The sequence below is a fragment of the Streptopelia decaocto genome, assembly GCF_964273445.1.
Source record: "Streptopelia decaocto genome assembly, chromosome: 1".
Lineage (NCBI taxonomy): Eukaryota > Metazoa > Chordata > Aves > Columbiformes > Columbidae > Streptopelia > Streptopelia decaocto.
This window is the reverse complement of record NC_138663.1, coordinates 185383110-185409657: the sequence shown is the minus strand read 5'-3', so window position 1 is coordinate 185409657 and position 26548 is coordinate 185383110. Positions and strand designations below refer to the sequence as shown.

The window sequence follows — 26548 nt, the reverse complement described above, 5'->3', positions numbered from 1 at the left end:
AACACAGAATTAGAGGGATAAGGGAAAAATAAAAACACAGACTGATTACAAATGCATTCAGACTAAATAAAGCAATAAACTGCATATTTTTCTCTTGAACATTCTCTATTAACATGTTGGAGGGAGGTCTGGCTTTACAGTTTCATTAAGACTTAGGAACAGAATGTATATAGTAACTCAGTCTGCTTTTCTTTCTCTTCAAATACTTGAATGCTTTTCATCTTTGTTTAACATGCCTGGGTGTTTAGCTGGGAATGTCAAAGGCTAAGAAATCAGATTAATCACCTAGTTCCTGCATAAAGACTAAGCTCAAATGATAGATCTTTGGCAGTGATGCTCATTGACCACTATTCTGAGACAAAATGCATGTGACCCTGTAGCAGATGCATCAATTATAACAGTCAAGTGTGGCCTTCATGAACCTTCCTCCTAGCCTTCAGAGATGATGTTTTTCAATTTTTTCATTATATGTACGATTCACCTTTCTTCCCAGTTTTGCCCTAAATGAGTTCAGAGGCACTGCTCTTGAATGGCCGACTGATAATCACCATGGGCAGCTTCTGTGGTTTAAACACAAAATATGAACCTTGGAAAGAACTGCAGGGAGTGTAATTGTTTGCTCAAAACCACTGCTCTCCAAAAGCTCCTTTATACTTCAGAATAGGTTGTGGTTGAAGAAAATAACCTTCTCTTGTGAACAGACCTAAGAAATACTGTTCTTTCCCATAATGGGAAGATACCTACAATATCTGTTAATGGAATCCTCTGTACTCAGCATCTGCCAGCCTGAAGAAATCGTGACAGTCCTTGGGTAGTTCTTTCCCCTTACACAGCTCTGCCATTTGTGGCAAAACATTAGAGTTTGCTACCTCAAATGAAAAACTGGAGCTACTCTCACTGTTCTTGTACACAGAGATGTGTGAACACTGCCAGTTTCTTTCATGGTGAAGAACCAGAGCACTAAAGGAACAAATGAAGAGCCTGTTTTACTTTAGTTTTACATATGATTCACCTTCATGGATGTTCGGGTTGCACCTACACTGAAGAAATCAAACAGTGGCTGAATTTGAGCCCTGGACTCTAGTCACCCCCACTACCTATTTGTTCTTGTTTGGTTCCATTTCTCACATCTCCTGCCACCTCTACGCAAGGCAAATCTGCAACTTGCTGTAGCCTGTTTGCATAGAAATCCCTTAGCATCTCTAAGCCCTAGGGTCAGGCTATGGTTTGCTTTCATTTATCAGTACAGACAACATATCAAAGACCTTGCACAATATTTTACTGATTTATGTCATACATTTCTGTGTTAGACTGGTGCTTCTAAAATTCATTGCATGCTCCTAGAAAGTGGGTAACTCAGGAGATGTTTTTGTTTGCCCAACTTCCATAGTTATTTCCTATGCAGATGAAGTAGAACACATTGGCTTATAGTTCCAGGTCAAGGAATATATTTTATTTTAAAATGTGTAGGAAAATGATAATTTGCAAAAAGCTAGAGGTGGAAAAGGCATATGTGGAATGATATAAGCAAAGGCTGTGTTTCAGTCCCTGAAGGTTTGAGGCTACATTCTTCCTTGACAAATCACAAACTATTTGTTCACTGACAGAAAAATATACTCCATGGGCTGTTGTCGCTGCCTGCATGACATGCATGCCCTAGCTTCTGCTCCAGCAAGTCAGAAAGGGTACATTTCTAAGAAGAAGCTGCTCTTTAATCCTTGTGAAAGATAGCTTACTGATACTCTGAAGGAATATTTTCTTCTGCTTCCTTTGCACTCTTCTGTGGTATTAAGCAGATGTATCTTGATCATATACATAAAACCATGATTCCCTAAACTGAAATTTATTCAAGAATCAGCCATTGGTTATCATTGAAGAAACTTATTGTATCATCAGAGATAAGTGAATATGGAGAAAAAACCCAAGCAAACCTACAGAAACAGAGGTTCCTACGTGATGTGCAATTTAAATTTAGATTGCACATGTACTTTTCGCATACCCCACACTTATGCATAACATACAGCCTTTAACAAAATTGGCCAGCTAAGTACTTCTGCCTTGACCCACAGGCAGGCTGGGTGATGCCTCCTGAGCTAGAGTCATGTTCAGTATCTGTTTTTCTCCACAACATCCAGCCTGCAGCTGTAAAGGTCTCATGCTAATACCATCAAATACTTTAATCAGGGAAGTAAGACCTCTTCTTTACCAAATGCCCCTCTCAAATTTACTCCTGAAATACATCCTTGCTGAGGTGATGGTGTCAAGACTCCCATTCCTCTCTATTACTACGGCTGCCCATTTGGTGCCAGTTGGGTCCAACCCAACAGAGGCTGTAGCACTCCCAACTCCAGCCTCCACCACCACAGCTGTGATTTCTTCAGCATCCAAACACCTCAGTGAAAGGCAGAGAGAACAGCAGCCAAAATAATCTATACTTGGTAACTGAACTATAATGTCAACTAAATTACGTTGTAATTGTGTGAGGCAACAGTGGCAGAACCCGTAAGTTTTAACTGTGAGCTCCTTCAGTGCTTCATTTCAGAACTTCAAAGATAGTGTAACATCAGGGGTTTTTTCGTGGGGAATTTTAGAAACCCCAACAAGAGATCTGACACAGCAAACCCTTAATTCTCTAGCATCACAAAGGCAAAAACTCACCTCCCATTTTGAAAAGAAGACTTGATGGCAGACGTATTTCACTACTGCTTTGGGGAAATGTTTTTCTAAAGTACTGACTCTGTGGGACTTGTCCCAAAATCCAGCTTTTCCATGGAAATTGAGGGATGGTAGAAGCAAAAGGACCCAAGGCTGAGATAATAATATTTATGTTTGTGTTGGAAGAATATTTATATTGGCAGTGTTATGACTATGGTCAATTTATATTAGTTGCATTTGTTAAGGAAGGAAAGTAGAAAGAAGGGAAATTTTTTGCTTTAATTTTCCTTTTGAAAATTACAAAATAATTGTCACCTAAATGTTTTGAGATAGCAACATCATATATGTTGACAAGTTGGTAAAGGAAGAATAATTCACAATTGCTAATAGTCCATTGTTTTAATTTTGTTGTTGTTGATATATTTACTCTTATTACTAAGTATTTGTGTTTTATGATAGGGGAAAAAATAAATTGAACATTTTCATATTCTATCTTCTGACTTAATAAATTATCTTATACTGATCTAGCCCTTTCCTTCATTAATAATTTGAAAATTCATGCTTCTTGGTTATTTCAAACCTATTGAACTATATGTAAAGTTAAATATCCCTGGAGTATGGCTATGATATTAATAACAACAGGAATATTCTTTCTATACCCTTAAAAACGTTCAAGGGTTAAGAAAATACAAAAACATTGGTCTAGTTATACTTCCAGATGAAATGCCAGGGCATATACCAGCAAACATGTATGAGAAAGACTAACAAAGTCAGATTTCTTAATACCACAGGAGAGAGGCAAGTATCTGTCATCCTCTGTACACTTGACAGCTTCACAGACACTTCCAAGCACTCAGTGAATGTGGCTCCTCAGTTCCTGTCGTTGGATCACAGGATAATTCAGGCTGGAAGTGACCTCAGGAGGTCTCTTGTCCAATCACTTGCTCAAACCAGGGCCACCTCTGAGACCAGACTGGGATGCTCAGGGCTTTATCCAGTTAAGTCTTGAAAATCACCAAGGATGGAGACAGCACAACACATCTAGAAAACCTGTCCCACTGCCTGACTGTCCATGTGGGGAAAGTTTTTTTCTTTATATCCACTCCAAACTTGTATTCTTGCAACTGATGCCCATTGTTTATTGTCCTTCTACTGTGCACCATGTAAAGAGCCTGGCTCCACATCCTCAATGACTTCCCTGTAGTCACTGAGGGGGTGATGCTGGTTCCATCTGAAGTCACCTCTGCTGCAGGCTGAATCTGCCCTGCTCCCTCCATTTCTTCTCAGAGGGCAAGTGCTCCAGCCCCACACCATCTCCAGTTTATCTATGCATCTTTTGCACTGAAGGACCCACACCTGGATGCAGTACCCAGATGTGGTTGAATGAGTGCTGATTAGAGGGTGACAATCACTTACCTCAGCTATGTTCCTGTTAATATAGTCCAAGTTATTGTTAGCCTTCTTTGCTGCTGGCCCTTGTTGAGCTGAAGGTGCTTGCACCTCCAGCTCCTTTTCTGCATTGCTGCCAGGCAGTCAGTCCCCAGCCTGTGTCACTGCAGGAGCTTCTTTCTTCCCAGGTTCAAGACTTTGCATTTGTCCTTGTTGAATTTCACTAGGCTCCTGTCATCCTCTTCCTCCAGCCTGTCTTGGTCTCTCTAAATGGCAGCCCTGCCTTGGGCATATCAGCTCATCCCTCTAACTTAGTGTCTTCTCCAAACTTTTCTAAGAGTGGACTCCTTCATCTTCTCCAGGCCACTGATAAATTCAGGCCAGTACAGATCCTTGCTGCACTGCAGCTTTTACCTGTGAGTGTGACCTATTAACCACAGCCCTCTGAATATGATCAGCCAAACAGTTTTTACCCATCTTGTTCTTCCATCTCAACTGTAATATTCTAACTTGGATACAACAATATAGTGAGAAATAACGTTGAAAGCCTTTCTAAATTTAAGGTAAATGACATCTCTTGCACCACAGATGTAGTTAGTGTCCAAGTGGTGTTTCTGTGGTCAGGTACGTTTACTCTAACTGAAAAAGCTGCAACTGAAAAGCCAGCCAACTTCAAACCAATATAGCCCTAAGTATTGATAAGTTCCTTTTTAATCATCATTTGCACACTGGAATTTGCATTGATTATACCTGGAAAGATCTGTCCCTGAAAACTAAAAGTGCTCCTACTTCCTGACTACTTTTGCCAAGGTTTAGGACAGAGCAAAGAGCAAATTTTCACAGCCAGGTTAGGAAGACCTAACTTTAACTTACTGGAATGAAAATGACCTCTCTTCATTCAAGTGTGATTATGCCTTTAATGTGACTTGACTAATGCATTTGTATTGAGAATAGGGCTATAGGCAGTGAAATGAAATATTTATTCAGTGTCCTCTGCCTATCTGATTGAATAGCATCTTGACAGTGCTAACTGCTTAAGTTGCTGTGTTTTTTTGCCTCCTCTCTGTTCTCTCCTGACACAATGAATCCATAATATGTCCCTATGGTAAACTTGTTTTCTCTCTGAACTGACCTGCTAAGGCAGACCCTTAGATCACACGGTGCATTAGAAGGGCAGCTGCATCTTGGACTGCCAAAGGGATTCCTGTAAACAGGTTCATCTATGTCAGCTTAAGGGGCTCTTCCAGTTCTCAGAACAACAGAACACCAAGACTGTAAAAATTATCTTATTCCTACTATTATCTACCCTCCAGAAATTACATGCTCTTCTTCAAGTATTCTGCCTTCTTTTTAGCCTGTACAACACATCTAGTTATCCCATGGCTCCTCTGCAATAAGTTTAAGCAAGATGACTAGTGAAAAAAAAGATTTTGCTCTTAGATGGCTTGAGTTGCTGTCTGGAGATGTCTGTCTCTTTCCATAGACTATGAATGCACCCAAGGCTAGGCTGCTGACATAGGTACCTCAGTTAAATACCTGAGGTTATGTGGAATGAGTCAGGGACTGATAGCACAAGCAGACCACAGGAAAGGCTACTTCTACCTTCTTTCCGCATGCTATTAAGAGGGCAGAAAAAAAAGAGTCCAGAACTTGAACTAATTTTATTAATAGTGTGTCAAACCTTTTTTACCTTCTGTTACAGTGTCAGCTTGTCTTAATGTCAAATGCCGCATAACTGAGTCATGTCTTTTTGTGAACTGTAACAGAGCTGCTAATGAAGCCCTTACAGTTAGCTATTTAGAACAACTTCTAATTTAAATTACTACATTACCCTGATAATCAAATATTATTATCTTTTCTGCACAACAGGCAGAGTAAAACACTTCCTTTACCTCTCCATCCACCTAAAAATTAATGAGATAGATCCTGTATTTGTAGACCTTTAGCAATTTCTACTTGCTGAAGACATGCATTGGTCTTTCTCTCTCACAAATGTTAAGGACCTCAGATTTTCACATCATTATTCAGGAAAGAAACACGGTCAAAACATAAAAGCGATGATTTGATGTAATAAAGAACATGCCAGAGGATGTTCAGCTCAGGATTTTTTTCATTTTTTATACATATGCATTCACCTTTGGTTTTCCCCTCCAAACATTCTGTACAATTCTTCCTTATCAAGTCCTTGCTTGTTTGCAAGTGTTCACCGGCAACTGAGCCTATTCTCTCCTTAGCAAAAGAGTTTTCACTTTCTTAAAATCTTTCCTCAAAATGTCTTATTTCTGCAAAGTATGACAACACCAGTTTCTTTAGCCTTTTGCCTTGCTAAAACTTTACATCTTTCATTAGAGGAGTATCTGATATGAGTACAATAATGGAACAGAAAATACCAAATTACCATGGCAGAACCTGAATTAAAGCTGAAAAACAATAATTAAAAAAATAATAAAACACCCTATTTGAAAATTCTACAGAGATTACAGAATTTAAGCCAAAAATGAAACTAAAACCTGAGTGGAAATACTGATGGATTCATTGTTTCAGGGAAGAACAGAGAGGAGGCAAAGAAACACATCAATTTAAGTAGTTAGCACTGTCAAGATGCTATTCAATCAGATATGCAGAGGACAGGGAAACTCACCCCTCCAGAATGGACACATAGTTGTATGGAGCTGGTCAAGAATAGTGGCAAGTCACTGGATAGTAAAGAAAAGAAACAGTCCTTACCAAATCACACTGCTGTATTATTCTCTAAGAACCATTGCCAGTTGCTATTGTGGATGGTATTGAGAAGCAAGTGACAGTATAAAACAGCGATGACAGAAGGCATTTTCTTTCCTATGCTATCACTAGAAGATGACAGCATTCCAGAGAAACTCTGCATATTACAAAACTGCACAGCCAAGTTGAAATAAATTCCATTATAACTTTAGCTATAGAAATTGTGGTCTAAGACAGCCATCAGGATCTCTCTTCAGCAGCTGAAGTTAGATCCAAATGGCAAATAATCTCATTTTAGATTAGATGAACACAATAATATTCTGGAAGTATCTATTCTGTTCCATGAATGACTACCATGGACTAGGGATCCAGCTTGAGGTTGAAACACCTAAATTCAGACACATGTAAGTAGTGCGCATTATTTAGTTAAGTTTCCATCATCAGTGACTATCTAGTTAATACAGTTGATGTATCCTAGGAAAAAATTCCTGTTACGTCTGGCAATACAATTCAGTTACCTACGTACAGACATCTAGTGCTGTTTTAGATGTCCTGAGGTATTGTGGCCTCTAGTTCCTGGTCTGGAAGGGCACATATCCCTTGTAGATATTGTGCTATATCTACCAGCTCTGTTTATTCATCTCAGGTAGTTTTGGTTATCTCAAATAACACTAGACACTTGTGCCTAGGAAACTAAGTTGATCCCTGGTACCTGTTCAGCTGAAACATATTCTAGGACCCATTTACTGTAAATTAGCGAGCATAACAGGAGCTTACACACATAGCTCATTTGTAAACTACGAGAGACCTTAAAAAGGTTTCAATTCCTACATTTCTCATACCATTTGACATGCCAAGTATGTTTAAGACATCTGCACAAGACTGAGATTTATGACACAGGAAATCATGGAGTCATAGAACACCAGGTTGGAAGGGACCACAAGGATCATCTGCTCCAACCTTTCCTGGCAAAAGCACAGTCTAGACAAGCATCTTGTCCAGCTAAATCTTAAAAGTGTCCAATGTTGAGAAGTCCACCACTTCCCTGGGGAGATTATTCTGATAGCTCGTTGTTCTCATTGTGAAAAACTTCCCTCTTGTGTCCAGTCAGAATCTCCCTAGGAGTAACTAGTAGCCATTAACCCCCAGTCTTTTCTGTGTGACTCCCTGTAAAAAGGGAGTCCCCATCTGTTTTGTAGCCACCCATTAAATACTGGAACATGGTGATGAGGTCCCGCCTAAGCTTTCTTTTCTCAAGGTTGAACAAGCGCAGTTGTCTCACCCTTTCCTCATATGGCAGCTTCCCAGTCCTTTGATCATCTATGTAGTCCTTCTCTGGACTCTCTCCAGCCTGTCTACATGTTGTATAAAGGAAAACTGTTGATCATTCGAATCCCTGACATGCTTTCTGATGTGGAACGTACAAGTCAGGATGAGTCTCTAATCTCAGTTCTTTGTCCCAGGCTTCCTAAGCATTCCTAAGCAAGAAAAGAGAAAACTGAAAGCAGTTACATATCAGATAAGTAGATTAGAACCTGAGTGTATCTTCAAAGCACAACTTGTAGCACACATAGTTTGCTAAATGGTCTGCTTCCACTATTGTGAGACCAAATTTAATGTAAAATTAAAACAGCATTGAGAAAAAGACATGCTTTCAGTTATCTCCTCTGTTCATTCTAGTTCAGCATGCCTTTGCACTGCTTTTAGGTTGGGTCAGGTCGTGTAAAACTGGCACCATATAAACATAAGTGAAATTACCAGGAAAGTTAAGCAACACAGAAGTAGAAGAAAGACTGGTAATATTCTATATTTACTGGTGATATTAATGAAATAAAATTGATTTAAGTAACAAAACTAGGAAGATTTTCATAATTCTTCAGTAAAAACTCATCATGATTTTCCCCTTCCTTCTGTCCCTACAACAGTACTTAGCAGATATTGATATCTTGTTTTCTAGACAACTGAAGCTGTAACTAGTAACAGCATTTTCTTCTGGACTTTTGCGCTCAAAAGGCATTATCTCTATTTTGTTGCCATCTTTTAAAAGAAAGCTAAGATTTTATTTTAAGGTGAAGAAATGGATGATACTGTATTCACAGAGCAAATAAAAATCTCCTTTCCTGACCCAATAAGACATTCTTTTAGGCAGATACAAACTTTAAAAATTCCTCCAAATTTCAGTCAAGCATAAGAAATAGAGCAGTTCTGTAGTAGGTCTAAGCAGGAGCTTTATCAAGTAACACGAAAGCAGAAGTTGAGTTAATGAATACTATAGGTTTCTCTATCCATACCCTCTTTCTGCTGAAGTAGGTTGGATTAGTTTCATTCATTAAGCAAAAATGAACCATTAGATGATTAGTTTTGCTGTGTCATGAGTGCATTATTTACAAAAGAAGTAAAATGAAAGCCTTAAGAGATTGGGGGGAAAAAAAAAAAAAGTTATTCCTTCTATATTTACTTTACCCTCCATCATTAGCAGCTGAAATCAGCCTTACAACGTAATTACTGCTCTCAAGGTGTTACAATAGCACAAAGTGGCCCTGCCTGTAACTATGGCTTGATTATTCTGGGCACAGGGCAAAAAAGCCGTAAACAACATGGCAAAATCTATTCTGAAGATCCTATAATCCCAATACATAATAGAGGGTGATAAGTGGTTGAAGGTGCACTGCTGCATGTAGATAAAAGCACTGGGTCCTTGTGGAAAGACAAGAGGCCAAAGATCCACCCAGTGGGACTGACATGGAAACTGATGTTGAAGCTATGTATAGACTGTGGGTTAGCTGTGCCCCAAAGTCCACCTTGCAAGCTGACCTGAAGTATACTTTTCAACTTCATCAGAAAGGACTGAGACCATTCCAAAGCAGGGTAATTTGGGGCACTCTCCATGGTTATGGCACTCTCAGGGAACACTCCTGCAGACAGAGGAAGGAGTTCATGTACCCCTTTGGGCATTCTTTTGCGGCCAACTCTAGGGCCCGCAACATAAGAAGGACATTAACTTGTTGGAGCAAGTCCAGAGGAGGCCACAAAGCCTATCAGAGGGCTGGAGCATCTCTCCTATGAAGACAGGCTGAGATAGTTGAGATTATTCAGCCTGGAGAAGAGAAGGCTCTGGGGAGGCCTTATAGCAGTCTTCCAGTACCCAAAGGGGGGCTGCAAGAAAGCTGGAAAGGGACTTTTTTACAGGGGCATGTAGTGATAGGACAAGGGGTAATGGTTTTCTTTAAACTGAACGATGGCAGATTTAGATTAGATACAAGAAAATGGAACAGGTTTCCCAGAGAAGCTGTGAACAGATCATCTCTGGAAGTGTTCAAGGCCAGGCTGGATGGGGCTTTGCACAACCTGGTCTAATGGAAGGTATTTCCCTGCCCATGGCAGTGGGGTTGGAACCAGATGATCTTTAATGTCCCTTCCAACCATTTTATGATTCTGATTCTGTGACTCTATAGATATGAGAGAAGAGGGTCTGCTTAAGAGTGTCCTGGGAGCTAAGAAATAGAAAAAATAGAAAGGAGTTAAATACTCCTTTACAAGTTAGATGTCTGCATGAGCTCTTCATGCTACGAGAGCAATTCCTAGAATTGGCATAATGCAAATATTTTGTTGCTCTTGGACTTTGCCAAAATGATTTGCAGTGAGGAGTGGAGTGAAGCACAGCTGCTGGTGGAGCCAGAGCAGAAGGTATGGGGAGCAGGAAGGAGGAGCTGCACAGGGAAGGGGTTAGGGGAAGTTCAGGAATGGCTGATGGAGGCCATGGAAGGAGTGGAGGCAACCAGCAGATGCAAATCCCACCACAGCTCAGTCTAGGGCTTATCACTCAGCAAAACTAACCAACCTGATCTGTGGATTAGGTGCTCGTGCAGGGGTGGGATGAAGAACAGCCAGATCCTCAGTAAGTATATGGAGAGAGGAAAGAGTGCTTGAAACTTCTTATACATTTACAGTCAAAATGAAATCCTGTCCACTACCTTCTTTATTCACCTCATTAAATATTTTTTTTCTCTAATATTTTGTTTGTTAACGAATGTTTTGTTAGTGCAAGTAGAAGAATAAACTCACAGTGCTAAATCTACCCCAAGTTTGTAGGAAAGCTTGTAGGTGCATTAGTAGCGACTCCTTCAAACCAAAAGCCAACTTCTATTGCCATCGGTCACATCCTAACAGAAAGGTTGTGCACTACTGGTTTTCCCTTCTTGAGGAAGACAACCCAGCAACATTTCTTTTAAGGAAGATGCAGAAAAGGAACCGAAATGAGAGATTTCCACTGTACCTTATTAACAGCAAGTCTCCTCCTCTTTGAATTAATTACTTCTAGCACGCACTCGAAATAAAAATACATTGGTGTCAGTTCATGAATAGTTTAACTAGAACTGTGATGAGAGGTTTGCAACTTGTGTGCAGCATACAGCATTCAAAGGTTATTGATGCCTTCTGAGACATCATTAAAAGTTAGTCCTGAGATTCATTTTCCCTTACCGTGAGCTCTGAGCCTTCAGAATCTGAAATCTCTGTTACCACAGGGTAGAGATTGAAGTTGGCGCAGTAAGTTGTCTAACTTACATCTACATTTTCAATGCCTACTGAAGTAATTTTTCTAATTGAAGTGCCCTGTTTCCTTACCCAGCCAAGGGAACAGAGATAGATGTCTCTGGAGTGAATGCAGATGTCTTATCTTGAGCAGACACGATCTCCCTCTGTGCATACCTCTGTCTTTTGACTGTATAAGGAACTTACTCACATACTTTAGGAGGATTACTTCACTACGTTATTTAAAATGTAGACACAATTTAATGTTGTATTAAGCAGATGCACTCCCACCCTGTGATTAAAGAACATTTTTTTCTAGCAGCAATAAGTACAGCTTCCACAGGGACACCTGCACTTCATTCAGTTCTGAGGTAATAGATAACCAATTACACTAAGACTTTAAGTATGTGTAGCAGATAAGACACATAATTTATGCTATTTAACAATCTGTGGAGTCTTTATCTATAAACACAGAGAATTTTACATGATTTACAAAGCAAACATATGACCCATTTTAAGAGTACCTGGCTCTTACTTGGAAAAATGTTTATTAAACTTTTTGAATACTATGACTGAGAGTTTGCAGAAGTGGGTCTTTTGGAGACACGGACCCAAATGTGCATACATCACTCCTTTCAGTTATGGGATTCATAGACTAAACACATCTTCCATTGGTGTTAAAAATGTCCAAATATTATCAGAGTCTCTTTTTTTGTGGGGTTTTGTTATTTTTTACATGGAGACTTCTGACTGCACCTTCCCAGTCTTTTGACAAGTACCCCACACACAGTGACCTGCTAACACATGAGTGCTGTGTTTCTGTTTATCTTTCAGGTGTGTGTGTTTTTTAAGATATAGGATAATTCTTAGATGTTCTGTTTCCAAAGCCATTCCTGCTTGAAGAGCCAATAATTCAGGCCTTTGTATCTGAAAGAATTTGAATAAGACATGAATTATAACAGCTACTAAAATTACTCAAGATCAATATGTGTTTCCAAAGGAAATTCTACTCTCTGAGACAGTCAGAAAACTTGACTTAGACTCTTAAACTGTATTGCTGCCAGAGGAGCTCTACAGAAATTTCCAGCATTTCCTGACATATTTTATATCTGATACTTGAGTAAAAAGCCAATGTTTCCAATAGAATGGCAGTTTAAATGTTAAAGCGCATTACTAAGAACATGGAAACTTCTCATTTCAGTACTTCAAAATTATTTTCGTTAGGCATTGTTGAGATATGCAGTTTTGATAAGGGATCATTTTTGCTACTTTGTATAATACTATGATATGGATATTAGGTATAAGCATCACATTGTTAAAAATGTCGAAGTCCAAGTGAAGTAAAAAGAAACCGCACTCAAACAAAATGTTTTAGTGAAATGAAGTGTTTAGACATCAACATGAAATGACAGATTTGAAATGTTTTCATTTAAAATTTCACTGAATTTGTGACATAATTGTGAAACATTTCCATTTCACTGAGGATGTATTTTGCATAGAAAACTACTGAAGAACTGATTATTTCATTTTTAAAAGTCCTCTTTTGAGCAGGAGCAAACAGATGGCTTTTATTATCAGTGAAACATTTTTATCCTGCAGCACCAATTTCCTAGAAAAGAATTGATCTATGAAATGTGAATATCATATTATTGTATTTAATAATTAATTAACCAATAAATTATTTAGTGATATTGCTCACATCAGTAATCTTTGCTGGGTGTTTTATGGAAACACACAGGCTTAAGTTGAAAACAGTTGACTCACGATGTGTTTCCTGTGTGAGGGAGCCCTGTCTCACTTCCTGTCTACCTGCAAATAAGTGTGGAAACTATTCTGAAGCTGATTTCCCCGCAAATCTTATTAATAAAGCCTGTACTCCTGTTAAACCTAAATGCTAAAATCCCCTCCCTCTTTCATTCTTTCTCTGCCTCTTTGCCAGTTGAGGCTCTGCAGGTTCTAACAACTCAGAAAATCAACCTGGGAAGTGGGAACTGTTAGAAAATCAACTAGAGGCATTTTAGTAGTTAAGCAGCTGAAATTTTGGTAAACGTTGATTATTCAGCTCTATGGAAATGTAAAGAAAAGAGAAATGAAAATGGAGAAATGGTTTTATGTTTTAAATCAAACCTTTAAAAAAGTTAATTCAGGATCAGGAAAAATATCCTTCCTAAATACATCTTCTAACAAATTTTTTCTTGTGTCTTTATCTACACCTCAACATGATACTTAATCACGCATGGATGTTATAACTATGTATTTACTTTAGATTTTAAAGATGAAGGCAGAAAAAAAGCTTATTAAAATGTTTCAAGATTGTCAAACTGAAATGTGCAGAATTTAACCTACTTTACATCCGGCTAATATCAAGTATTGCACATTTTCCAGTGATCTTGTACTTACAGAGGAAGTGAAAGATGACCAGAGTAAACTAGGAATGAAAAAGAAAAACAAAACAAAATGGATAGTCTTTTTTCATTGGAAAGTGAAAAGGTTAAGAGCTATATACTTCAAAATTAATATTTCCTCTGTGTTTATATCAGAATGTCTCATAACAAAGCAAAATGAAACAATACTGCCAATAATTATAACCTCACCATGCTACTATGTTTGAGCTTATACAGCTGTAGATCAAATGACATGGGCCAGTTAGTATGCAGCAAGATGAGACATATAAATTACTAGTATAACTACTTAAATTGCACTAATTAAACTTAATATGAAACCAGAGGATATTTCTTCAATTAATCTCCCTCCTCCCTTCTTTATTTCACATATATGGGAAAAATTAGTAAGCACTCTATCACATATGTGCAGATATACGTATAAGACCTAAACAGAACCAAAGCTAAACCAAAGCTAACTGAAGTGTGAGAGACACTGAGGTTTTGCTGTGATTTCTCTGTTTAAAATATCTCAATATATGTGAGACAGAACATGCATTTTGCAGTTAGTGGCAAAGATGACTGCCTACTAATTATTACAGATTGCTACTATTCTCTGTTATTTAATTGCACTGTTGCATCAGGGTTTTTCAAATTACTTAAGCTCAGAATGACATATTATAATTATTACAGGTAAAACAACTTCTGCTTGTGAATCATAGAGAATCAGGGATTTCCCTTCTACACGCTTGAATGAAACTGCAGTTGAATCGGATAGCATTTTTATTTGGTTTAGGAAAATAGGAAACTATTTCTCATTGCTCATTGCGTGCTTAGAATCTAGCACAATGAAATTGTTTCAGCCTTCATAAAATTCAAACTCTCCCTTAGCTGAGATAATATTACGCAGTAGATCATTAGAAAAAATGTTTGTGCCCAGTGCAAACTGGTTGCATGACTTCAGGGAATCTATCTTGTCTGCTGGTGGTTGTAGCCCAGACAACAGTAGGTATCAGAAACACGTACCATAAGCAACATCTTTGCTTATAATCAAACAGCATCAGTGGTGCAAAATGAACAGACAAAAATGGTACCTTGGGTATTCTGTCAGATGTGCTATGCTAAAAAAATAAATTGTGGGTAAGCACACAAAACATACCTGCTGGCAGAAGCTGTCTGGTTCTGCCACCTAACTCAGAACAGATATTATTCACAGTCTAGCCAGACATTGATCTGCAGTGTAAACTTGAAACTATAAATCTTTCTCAGTCTCATTAGTTATGAAAGAAGACAGATGGTTTTATCAGGGAAGTTTCTTCCTTGGTAATACATAGCAGGTTCCCTCTGATGTGACTCCATGGACTGAGAATTGATGCCACTGAGATGCTTTTCCACAGTACATGAATAAGGATCACAGTATTATGGCAAGTTCAAAAGGGATGGAAATGCAGAAAATAAACACCTTCACTGTGGAGAACCTCAAATCCAATTGACATAAACTTTTGGGCTTGTGGAGAAGGTCCACTTCAGGGATAATCTGGTGACCATGAACAATGCAGAGAGCTCTGAGAATGAATGTGCTTTCTTCATTTCCACTGATGATAATACAGAGCTGGTACCTGGGTCTTGCAAACCACTACACCAAGCCCTGCTTAATCACTTCACTTTTAAAAGCCTTTTTCTGTTCATTACAAGGTATTTCTAGAGCGGTATTTGATCAAACACTATGTAATTTTGAAGCTCCACAACAACTCCCAGTTCAATAATTATATTTTCTCACATTTGTCATTTTTCCTTTTTTTACATAATGAAAATTCTTCTTCATCCACTTGTTGGCTTCTCCTACAAGTACCCTCAATCTGCTGTTCCTACCCAATCTTGTGTATTTGAGTTTAAACCAAGTTATATTATTCAAAGCCTATTCCAGTCCCTTACAAGATTTAATTCTAATGCATTTCACACTCACTTGCTCATTAAGGCCAGGAGGAATTATTGTTAATAATTTTTGGTGTTATTTCCAACTTGAAAGAAAAAAAAAGTAATCTTTAACTCCTGAGCAATTATTTATAAAAGCAATGGAAAAGGATACAGGTTCTTATTCTACTTGTCCTCATTCTTCATTATTTTGTTATGTTTAGCTGCAATTTCTGGACTTAGACTGGATGTTCTGAAAAACCAGATCAGATTGCTTACTCATGGAGCTTTGACCTCAGCCCTAGCTTTACAATGTCCTTTGGTAATAGCATGAATAAGAGTTGAGATGTGAGAAATGGGTGGTAAGAGAGGAAGGGAAGACAATATATCTTATCTGTTTTGCTGTTTTGTTGTGGAGTTTGGGGTTGTGTTCTTTGTTATTAATGTTAATATTAATAAAGCTAATTATTAATATTAATAATAGTAATTATTAATATTTTGAAGGACAGCAGGCAAGTTAAGAGAAAGAAATACAATAACTAGAACTAACTGCATCAAAACTCCACAGATCTATGTTTGCTCCTGTCAGAATAGAAAAGTCTTTGGGGGAGAACTGACTCTTGGTTGTTGAGATAGATAGGGCAGAGGAAGCAGATGCATCACCTCAAACTAGTATTTTATACAGGTTTTTTTTTTTTTTTTTTTTATGCCTGAGGTAAGTTCCTTAACCTTGGAGCTTTACCTACCAGAATACTGTTGTAATCACTAGAAATAAAATGACTGATCAGTTATGGGGTTTAGTATTTACTCCAGCATCTAGTATGGAACACATTTAGCAATGCAGCAAAAGAGTCTGATAAAACTTGATTTTATTTCAGGGAGACTCAAATCATAGGGATAGTGTGAAATATTTTCAGAAACAAAAAATATATTTAAAATATAACAGATCCACTGATTTTGAATTGTTGCACTAAATCAGTATTGCTTTAATGTTTGCTATTATGAACAATCAATGAAGTGTGATCAGCTGTATTACTGCAGTTCAATTAGGCATCAGAATCTGATGCAACTATAAAATACATTTCACCCTACAGATATCTGTCACTGTCTCTGTTTCAAATTAAGAAAATTCAGGCTTTCAATTTAGGTTTTGTTTTTAAAGGTTAGAATTTTATTTCAATGCATTAATCCTTTGGAAAGCAGAAGTCCAAGCTAGAATTTCTTCAATGACTATAGGACAGGATTTACATTTCAAGAAAGAGAAATAGTAGTTGTTAAGAAAAGTCTGGAATAGTACCACCTGAAAATAATTGATGAAGGCAGATAACATGTCATCTAAAACATTATGCTATCAAATACAAAATTATGTAACACATTTCCTGAAGGAAAAATTGCTTATTAGAAGACTTCAGACATGAATTCAGACTCCAATTGAGATTTTTTTTTTTCCAGCAGTACTTCAGTAGATCCCTACCTTCATGATAGCTTCTTAGCATTACTAAATTGTATTTCAAATGGACAACAGAATCATTACGTGTTTGGTTACTGTTCCTTCAAGCATTTCTCACATACTTAATACATTAATGCATTTACTAGTATATTTCGCTGAACAGGGATTTAGCAATGATAGATAGACTAGTTCAATAGAACACGGAGGTTTCTATAGAGTTTGCTATACTTTATATGAATAAGTAACATTTAATTGTATACAGCATTTGTCTTGCCTATACACACAGTTCAGCTGATTTTGGATGCACAGGTTCCAAATGAGATGATAAAACACATTCTGACATGATGATGAGCAGGGATCAAGTGAAATTTTGGAAATATCAAGGGAACTGTCTTCCTAACTCATTTTTCCATCTCAGTTCTTCTGCTTTTGCATGCACATACCAACTCTAGCATTTTTTAAAGAAATGTAGATATCCTCTGATTACAATTTAATATTTGTATCATTGAAGCAAACTCATGAATTTTTAACTGCCATGGAAACAAATGCCCAGGTATCTCCATTTTGGATTCTTTAAGAAAAATAAACTGAATGTCAAATTTTAGAGAGTCATGCATTGCAATTAATCTTATGTTTCATTATCTATTTATAATAGCTATTTTTCAAAGAAGCCTCTCTATAGAGATACCTGTACTATTTTATAGGTGTTTAAATATATAATGGCCTTTGTTGGAAGCGATTAAAGCTCGTTTGAAGTGTGCTGTATATATTTCTCATCCTATTATTGAAGAGCTCCTCAGAGCACAACTACTGGAGGTGTAAAAGGAAAAAACTTTCTTTGGATCTGTGCTATAACAGAACATTTTAAATTCTGATACTACCAAACTACAACAGCTATCCAAATTCACCTAATTAAAAATAAAAAAAAAAAAGAGGAGACCCTGTAGAACAAAAAGAGATAAGCAGCAATTTGTCTCAGTTAAAAGAATATATTTCAGGCTATTATCTGCCACATTACTATTACTAAATATGCTTAAATATTCTTCAGCACACTCACCTCTTTTTGACGGTACTTAATTGCCAGTTTCAATCTTGCAAGATCATTACCACTTTGTTCTTCTATCAAGCTATTATCATCTCTGTAATTAAGAATAATTTCCAATTCCCTGGAACTCCGTGTCTGATCCAGGAGATCTTTTGCAAATTGCTTGCATTGCCGTGACAGTTCCTCATACTCCGACTTAAATTCATTTTCGACTTTACTCAGCTCCTGCAGCTCCCAGCTCAGCTGAAAAGCGGTAAGGAAAGGATCCTCACTGGACAAAGCAATCAATGATGGGCTTGCCAGAGCCTTGTAGATATTGAGTCTGGATCGAGAGTGGCGGAGGCTGTCCACATCCGAACTGGAGACACATTCGACACAGTTACAGCGAACCTCATGTGGCCTGGGCACGGAGACACCTTTCTGCACAAGGAGCTTTATGATTTCATAATTGTTGGTGTGGGCAGCCAGAATAATGGGTGTGATATCCGGCGTGAATTCTGAAAACTGCTTGTCCAGAAGCACTGGTGGCACCTGGGGAAAAAAAAAAAAAAGGCAAAAACCCTTACAGGCCTCTTCATTGAACAGGTGCTACAGAAAATTAAGCTATGAATAGTTAACCAGGCAGTACATTTACTGATGGATCTTTGCTTCTGGCCAGACTTGAAGGAAACACATTAAACACAACAATTAAATTAGCCAAGATGACCTCTCTTCAGTTAATAAATTGCTATAAACAGGGTGTTATTTTACCAGGTAGTACACTTACTGCTGGATCTTTGCTTCTGGCCAGACTTGAAGGAAACACTTTAAACCTAACAACTCAATTATCTAAGATAGTCTCTTTCAACTAAATACATTGCTATAAAAAGGGTGTGATTTTTCATAAAACCTGTTTGTATATAAACAGCCCATGGGCAAACGATTCATTAGAGCAAATGATTAGATAAACAAGGAAGAGTCAGACATAAAGACGCCCGTTGGGTCCCTTGAAGTGCCAGCTGTGAGCAAGACAGAAATGCTTCATCTCAGACTGGTTAATCTGTTTTGCAGGGAAGACAGAATCATGGGGACATAACTAATTAACTGAAGGAAGAAGTGAATAGAACACAGACAAGTTAGAGTTATAAGATAAACTGGGCAAGCAAATGAGAAATAAAATATTTTTTCTTAAAGAGAAGGTTGGAAATATGACTGTGTAGAGTAACAAAGATACCTTGTGCAAAGAGCTAAATGTCTTAAGGCTCAATTCTACATTCACATGTGCAAACAAGCATACTCTCTTTAGAGGAACATAGGAGAGTTGGTAGCATAGGCCTCAAGAGAGGAAACAGTAGAAGAGGATTTGTAAAGCCTCTACTTGTGTGCATGTCTGTACTTTCAGGGAAAACATTTGACTACAAGTTATCTGAAGGTTAGAGAAATAGATGGCCACTGGAGGGAGGAAAAGATGCTTGATAGAAGTCTTATGACAGCAGAGTGACCTCAGTGCAAAGTGGAAAAAACACAAATAGCTCAGAAGAGATGCTAATAGCAAACAGGTAAAGCATGTGAGAACAGTGCAAGAACAAGTTGAAATAAGCTATATTTAGAGCCTTGAGAAGGAAAGAAGTGCACAGAAATGCACAGAATCAGTGGAAAAGAAAACTAGAATGACATTAAGTGAAAAGTGAATCTAAAGGCATAAATAAAATGATAATGGATTTTTTTTTTCTCCCTCTTTCCAATGAAGACACTGTGTATTTTGTACATTTTTAACTGTTCTCCATGTAAAACAAATAATGTTGGTTCAATGGGACTGTGTCCATGTATAAGAGCTGCTATGTGTGTGGGCTGTAAAAGAGGCCCAAAGCACTAATTAGCTGAATAAGAGAATTACTTTGGGAGGTGGCCACTTATTCATGTAAAATAGGGTGGAAAGTCAAGACTGGAGATCCAGCATTCGGTATTGTAATCACACATCCCTAGGGAAACAATTCCTGCCTGGCCAAAGCGTATTTCTGACCTCGAGAAACTGTGCTGGAGTCTGAGAAGGAATGCGGAGTCAACAGGCGGAAATCCCTTCTCTCCCTTCCCACGCACACAAACGTGGACGCTTGGCTTGGCACTGGGTAAGGCTGGCACAGAGTCCCTGTCAGAGCAGAGCTGTGGGATGCCTGAGCCAGCCCACCCACCCTCACCACCCCATGCAGAGGAAGCAGCCATCCTCACAGTGCTCCCCACAGGCTTATGCGAGAAGCCTACAGCCAGGGATTGTGAACTGAGCAGCTCCTGAGCTAGTTCTCTTCTGCTTTCCTCTTCTTTATTCTGAGGTACAAACAAAAAGTAATGCCTTCATGTAGTGTGTGCAGGCATACAGAGATGTGGGTTTAAAATTACTCAAGAGGTAAGGAACCCATCTGACAATATACTGAAGTTACATATGGCTGTGGTGGACACTCAGGTACAAGAACAAGCAAAAGGTCTGTGGGCTGTGCCCAGTCTCAGATGTGGTCAGGACAAGAAAAAGCAACTGGCCATACTTTTCCTCAAAGGACTCTCCAGCTATGTCCACACTGCTCTCTCAGGTCTCTTGCAATGCTCAAAGCCTCCAGCGCACCTCTGGTCATCGCTCACCTCTAGGCTGAACACTGTCCTGAGCCCTCCTGGGGAAGCCCATATTTTGTTCCACTATTCCTGTCCAGTGTGGACTGGGGCCTGAAGTCCGTACCTGTTTTCTCATCTAGCTGTAACATCAGCAGGGAAAATTAGACCCATTTCCAAACCCAGCCCTCACTGGTTACTGTAGTCTTAGATTTATCTTCTCTTTTACTTACATATTCTATAGAAAAAAAGAGAGCACACATGCACACACACACTTTTCCTGCTTTCTAAGCTGCAACTATGGTCAATGCTTTTGAGGCTAGAAACAGAAGAAAATGGCAGTAGAGACTCACACTTTGCATTAGTAGAAGTGAGCTTTTGGGCTATCATAGGTCTGAAAAAGAGTTTTACAAGGACGGATGTGTCGTACTCTGACAGTGTCTGCCACAACTATTGAGATGCCCCTCACTCCCAAGGTCAGGGTGCCAGGGAGCAAAGAGCTGGAAGGGCAGAAAACTCAGGATACAAAGGATACAAAGCTAAAACTCCAAACTCACTGACTGCTCAGAGTATTCCTCTGTCATTTAGCATGTCATTATCTTTGTAATTTCTGACAGTACTAAACTAATATTTGCTTCAAGCCCTGCCAGAACTGAAGACTATCTTAACCACAATCTTCTCTGAAAAATTAAGAGAGACACAGCTTCAAACAACATGAGATTACAATGACTGACTTGTACATGGGGTCCATTACCTCAAAAGCTGTTTTTCTGACAGTATATCAAAACCACTCATCTTAAGGTAACTCAGCTACAAGGCTAATGCCAACATTTTGGAATTCATACTATCAGAATTTACCCAAATATAGAAGTGTGCATTAAATAATTTCAGCCTTAACTCATGGAAACATTTAAACTTAAATGGCAAACCCTAAGACTGCAACTTTAATTACCACATGAATTTAACTCCTGACCCTTTACCTCCTATTTTAAGATTTCCTACTCATTTAAACCAAAGATATACAGAATGCCAAAGCAATAAGGTCAAATTATTCCCTCATCTGCAGCATAATGAAGTACTTATCTTCTGAAGTCCTGAGTGCTCTCATGGCACTCAGAATATTTTAGTATTTAAATGCTGACCCAGAGAGCTTGCTCTGAAATCACTAGACTTATGATGAATTTTACTTTTGAATACTGAAAAAATAATTCTCTTTAAAGAAGCCAAAACAAATAACCAGCACACACAGATACCAGCCACACAATCTACATCTTTGATAGAACACTCAAAGAAAACACATGAATCTTCCTTAAATCCTGGGAGGATGGGAAGCTACTAGTCTTACAGTCACTGACTGTGACTGTGACTTCCCAAAGCTTAGCAGTGGTGTAAATATGTTGTACACTTCTGAGTCAGTATGTCAGCTGTGACGGTGCTTAAACTTGGAAAAGTCAAACAATTTTTGCCTTCTTACATTTTCTTTAAATTTTTCTACTTCAACACTATTTATAGGGCTGAGCAAAGGGGTTTGGTGATTTCGTATACCTATATGCATATCTGTATGAGGATGAATAGCCAGAAAGAAAACAGAAAGGAAGAAAACATAGCTTGAAGTCTATACACTTCAGTGCTCAAAGACATGAGATTTTCTGTTGCCGTCCTTTTCCCTGCACTTACTATGAGTAGGAATGAGTCAGTCCAATTTAGATATCTAATAATTTTTTTTAGATGCCAGTTGGATCAGCCCTCTTCAATATAAGTTCCCTGTATGTTCTGTTTGAAGAGAAGCCCATTTGCTATGACAGAAAGAGAAATCTAGGCTAAATTAATGCCAGTTAGGTGTGAGACATTTTGTGTCCCTATGACATCAAAGTAGAGAGGCCAGTTGTTGATGATCTCTTAGATATCCAGGAAGCAGAAAAGAAAACAGTCAGTTTGGAAGAAGAGGAACAGAAACCCCGTGTGCATCCATTTTTGCATCTAGATTTCTCATAATGGCTCTCAGTGCTGCAATATCTTAACAGAGAGACTGAAAACTGCAGTGCCCATTTACATACTTTTTAACTGCGAGAGCTTGCAATCTGTGTAAAGCAACCTATTTCCTTGAGCAAATGGAAAGCTTACCTAGTTCTTGTCTTTATTTACTTATTTACAATTATTTTGCCTTTTGCTCGTAAAGGAGACCAAAGCCTGCAAAGGGTTCAAGTAGTTATGTGAATAAATCTCTGAGTCATGTCAATAATGACAGGACGATTGGAGGAAAAACCAAAAGCAAATAAAAAAAGGATATATGATGGATAACAAGATGAATACATATGTAATCTCATGCAGTACCACATTATATGGGGAAAATTAATATTATAAAAGTGTGTAATTGGTCTCATCAGTTGCTTCAGCACTATTGCTCTATAGCGCTCATCAGCCAAACACCTTGAAAACGCTGAACTCTACATTTCAGTACAGCCAATGACATACAAGTTATCACTATGGATATACAGTTTTCTGGTTTATATTCTGGTTTGTTGAGTTTTCTCTTATTTGGTTTCATATTATGATATCAGCTGAAATACATCCTAAGTAAGATGATAGAAGCAGTTCCATCAGGAAGGATTAAAAAAAAACCTCCTGCCCCAACTCCTTTCACATGCACTAAGTCACTGATAAACTGCCAGATAACTTGAATATCCTGAAGACATAACTTCAAAATAACTTGAATTCAGTTGTCACACCACTGAAGGGATCTGTACAGTCTATCCTGAAAGCTGTGCTGAAGCTATCAAGATGACACAAACTGCAGACCTGCAATGGTGGCCCCAGATTTGGACAAAAGTCCTTTTCCCTGTCCCAGTTTGCACAGCTGGCATGTTCTTTGGTCATCGAGTATTTAAGGCAGGCAAGTGGATGGAAGTTGTTAAGCTGAGCTCCGGGACAGCATCATTTCAGAGCAGTGTGTGTGATACCAGCCATGCAACACCCCCGTACTATATTGTCATTTTCTACTTTCCGTAGGCAGCTTTCCCTGCGCTGCCCGGAAAGGGTTCAACTTGTTTGTTGCCCTTGGACTCATTACATTTCCTCAAGGCAAGTACCATTCTCTTAGGTGCTACTGAAGCATTTTCTTCCCTTTTATAATATTCTGCCTCCACATATATTTTTTTTTTGCAGGAAATAGATGTATCCACAAAGCCTCACCCTTTAAGGCACTGCAAGTTAACTGATAACAGTGTGATGACTAAATGTGAATGTATGAACATGTAATGAGATTTTTAAGAAATATTGTAACTTCTTAAGAATGCACACTCTGAATGCTAAGCAAACATCTGAAATGCTGGTTAAGTCCAGCAGATAAGATTTCGTTACAAATTTTGCCCTTTAACATTTTCACACCCATGATTCAGCTTAATCCTGTCAAGGTGTTTAATGCTCATATTCCAGATTTCTTTTCTCTGGAGTTTAACCACAAGCAACAGAGATGATAAAAATGGGTCAGTACATATTTGAGGTTAAGTGATGTTTATCTTTTTGAGTCTTAAATAAAATATTGACTCTTAAATTGTGTGCTTAAAAATTAAAATGTTGGTTCTCATATAAAATATATTAAGAAGTCAGTTTAAAATTCTAAATGTTAGACAAATAGGCCATAAAACCTCCCTCTTGTGCTAAAGTATAGGATGTGGTTTGCATCAAAAAGAAAGAACTGACTAGCCAAAATGAAATCACAACCACAAGTTGAGATTTTGTGGTGGGAAGGTTTCTTTTGGCTCCAGCTTTTAGCTGGAAGTATCGTTTGTCAGATTCCAAATGATGCTATGAATGAAAAAAAAGTGGAGAATTCCTTGAGGGGAAGAAAACACATAAATATGACTTAGGGCATTAACAGCTGGACAACTTAAATGGACCTCAGGACATGGGTTTTGTTACCAGTTTTGCCACTAACTCTAGGTTTCCTAGGCACACCAACTCTTTCTGCCTCTTTTCCCAGTTGGATACACTTTTTTGAGCTTGCTTCTTGTCTGTCTCCTGTTGGTTGGGCAGGGAGCTGTAATTTTTGCCTCCTTGGCAGCTCTCCTCAGTGTATACCATGTGTCATAAATATTTCAAAGGATCAGGCCTAAATGTCCTTATATCATGCTAATGCATTATTGTTAGCAAAGGATAACTTCCACCCAGTTAGAAGAGTGTTTTATGTAATATTATGCCCATTTATTTTGCTGAAAATTTACTTTCAGCTTGGCTGGGACATGACTAGGTACAGGGATGTTGCCATAGCTAATATAAAATCTCTGTCACATTTAAGGAGGTTTCAGTGCTTGCCTTTTTGTGTTTATATAATTTTGTGAAGTTAAATTTTAAAGTTCGAGTTATTTTCATTCTCATTTCCAAATACAAGCTGAGTTTTCAAAACCTCAGCATTTTTGTCTTTTTTTTTTATGATTTACACTTACCATAAGATGTGAGCCTATGGTTTTCCAATGCTTTTTCATGCTCATCCTATTACAGCTGAATCAATTTGTGTGTCACAATAGTCACAGCATGGACTGATGACTTCCAGTCTCTGTGTCAGCCGCATTGCACACATGGCATTAATGTTACATATTAAGAAAAAGAATTACAACAGCATTTAGTAATTCACTGAAACCATCATCACTTCTCTAAACAATGAGGATGACTTGCATAACTGCATGATACAAATAACAGTATATACTTAACACATCTGCGCAACATTTGAGCCAAAGAGCGTTAAAAGAATTCGGCAATATATGCACGGGACAGTGGGAATAAACTTGTCAGAAGGTCTTGTTTGCCCCTCTTGAACCCAAAGTACAGTAACAACACCTAGATCAGTCTCCACAGAGATTTAACCAATCTGTTCTTGAAGCTCTGCAGTGGTGGATGGATGTTGCACCATTTCCAGACAACGTTCCTGATATTTAATTTGTTTTACTTTTGTGAAGTTTAAGCCTGCAATGTATTGTTCTATAAAACATGGATACAGAGATTACATTATTTCTTCTCTATAGTTTCAGTTCTCTCTTTTTAATGCTTATTGATTAAGACTTTCGTTATCAGTAATATTTCCTAATATTCTGAATGTTATTTCTTTCTGCACATTCCTTACCACTTCTGAGTATAACAGAGGACAAATTCACATATATCTTATCATCTGTGCTCATTCTGATATGACTCAATATGATATTGACTTTTGTCCAGTAATATAATATTGTTCAGGCTTTTCCTGTTAGTCTTGTTTTAATCCCCCCTGCAGAACTGTTATCTTAATAATTTTCAATTCCAATATATAGTTGGTTGATTATTTCTGCTCTACTTAGAGCCTTAAACTTTTTCTTACTGAACTGTTTTATTTTTTACACTAATGATTTTTCCTGTTTCCAAAACAGTCCTGAATTCTAATCGTGTCCTGCAACAGCCTTGTGATCCCTCCATCTTTGTGCTGTGTACAGATTTAACATGCCCTCTATTTCATCTTAAATGTCAGGAATGATTATACTGATTGGGATAGACCCCTGCAGAATTGCTCATTTCATTCCTCTGTTGGATTCATTCGTCTTGTTTCACTGAGTACTGTTGGCAACTACTCTGAGTGTGGTTTTCTTAGACTATTTTGAGTGACAGTTTATGAAATCTTACAAAACTCAAGCTATATGATATGTACTGCTTTTCCCCAACATACAGAGCTTGCTATCTGGTCATGAATAAAAATTATATTGTTATGACAAGACTTGTTCTTGACAAATCCTGGTAGGCTGCTATTCATGTCTATGTTTTCTTCTAGGTGCGTATAAGCAGAATTTTCGATTATTTTCTTTAGGATCCTCCCTGGTGCGAAAAAGTATAGAGTTCTTTTATTTGAAAAAGGAA

The 26548-nt window shown here is 38.0% G+C and overlaps 1 protein-coding gene across 1 annotated transcript in view; it reads right to left on the bottom strand.

Moving 5' to 3' along the window:
- TRPC4 (transient receptor potential cation channel subfamily C member 4) overlaps positions 1 to 26548 on the bottom strand; it is a gene marked incomplete at its 3' end in the record, with an annotated part of 148817 nt that overhangs the window by 48926 nt on the left and 73343 nt on the right. The window contains exon 3 of the mRNA XM_082061234.1: positions 18101 to 18619. Coding sequence (XP_081917360.1) covers positions 18101 to 18619 — 519 coding nt within the window. The remainder of the gene's footprint in view (positions 1 to 18100; positions 18620 to 26548) is intronic.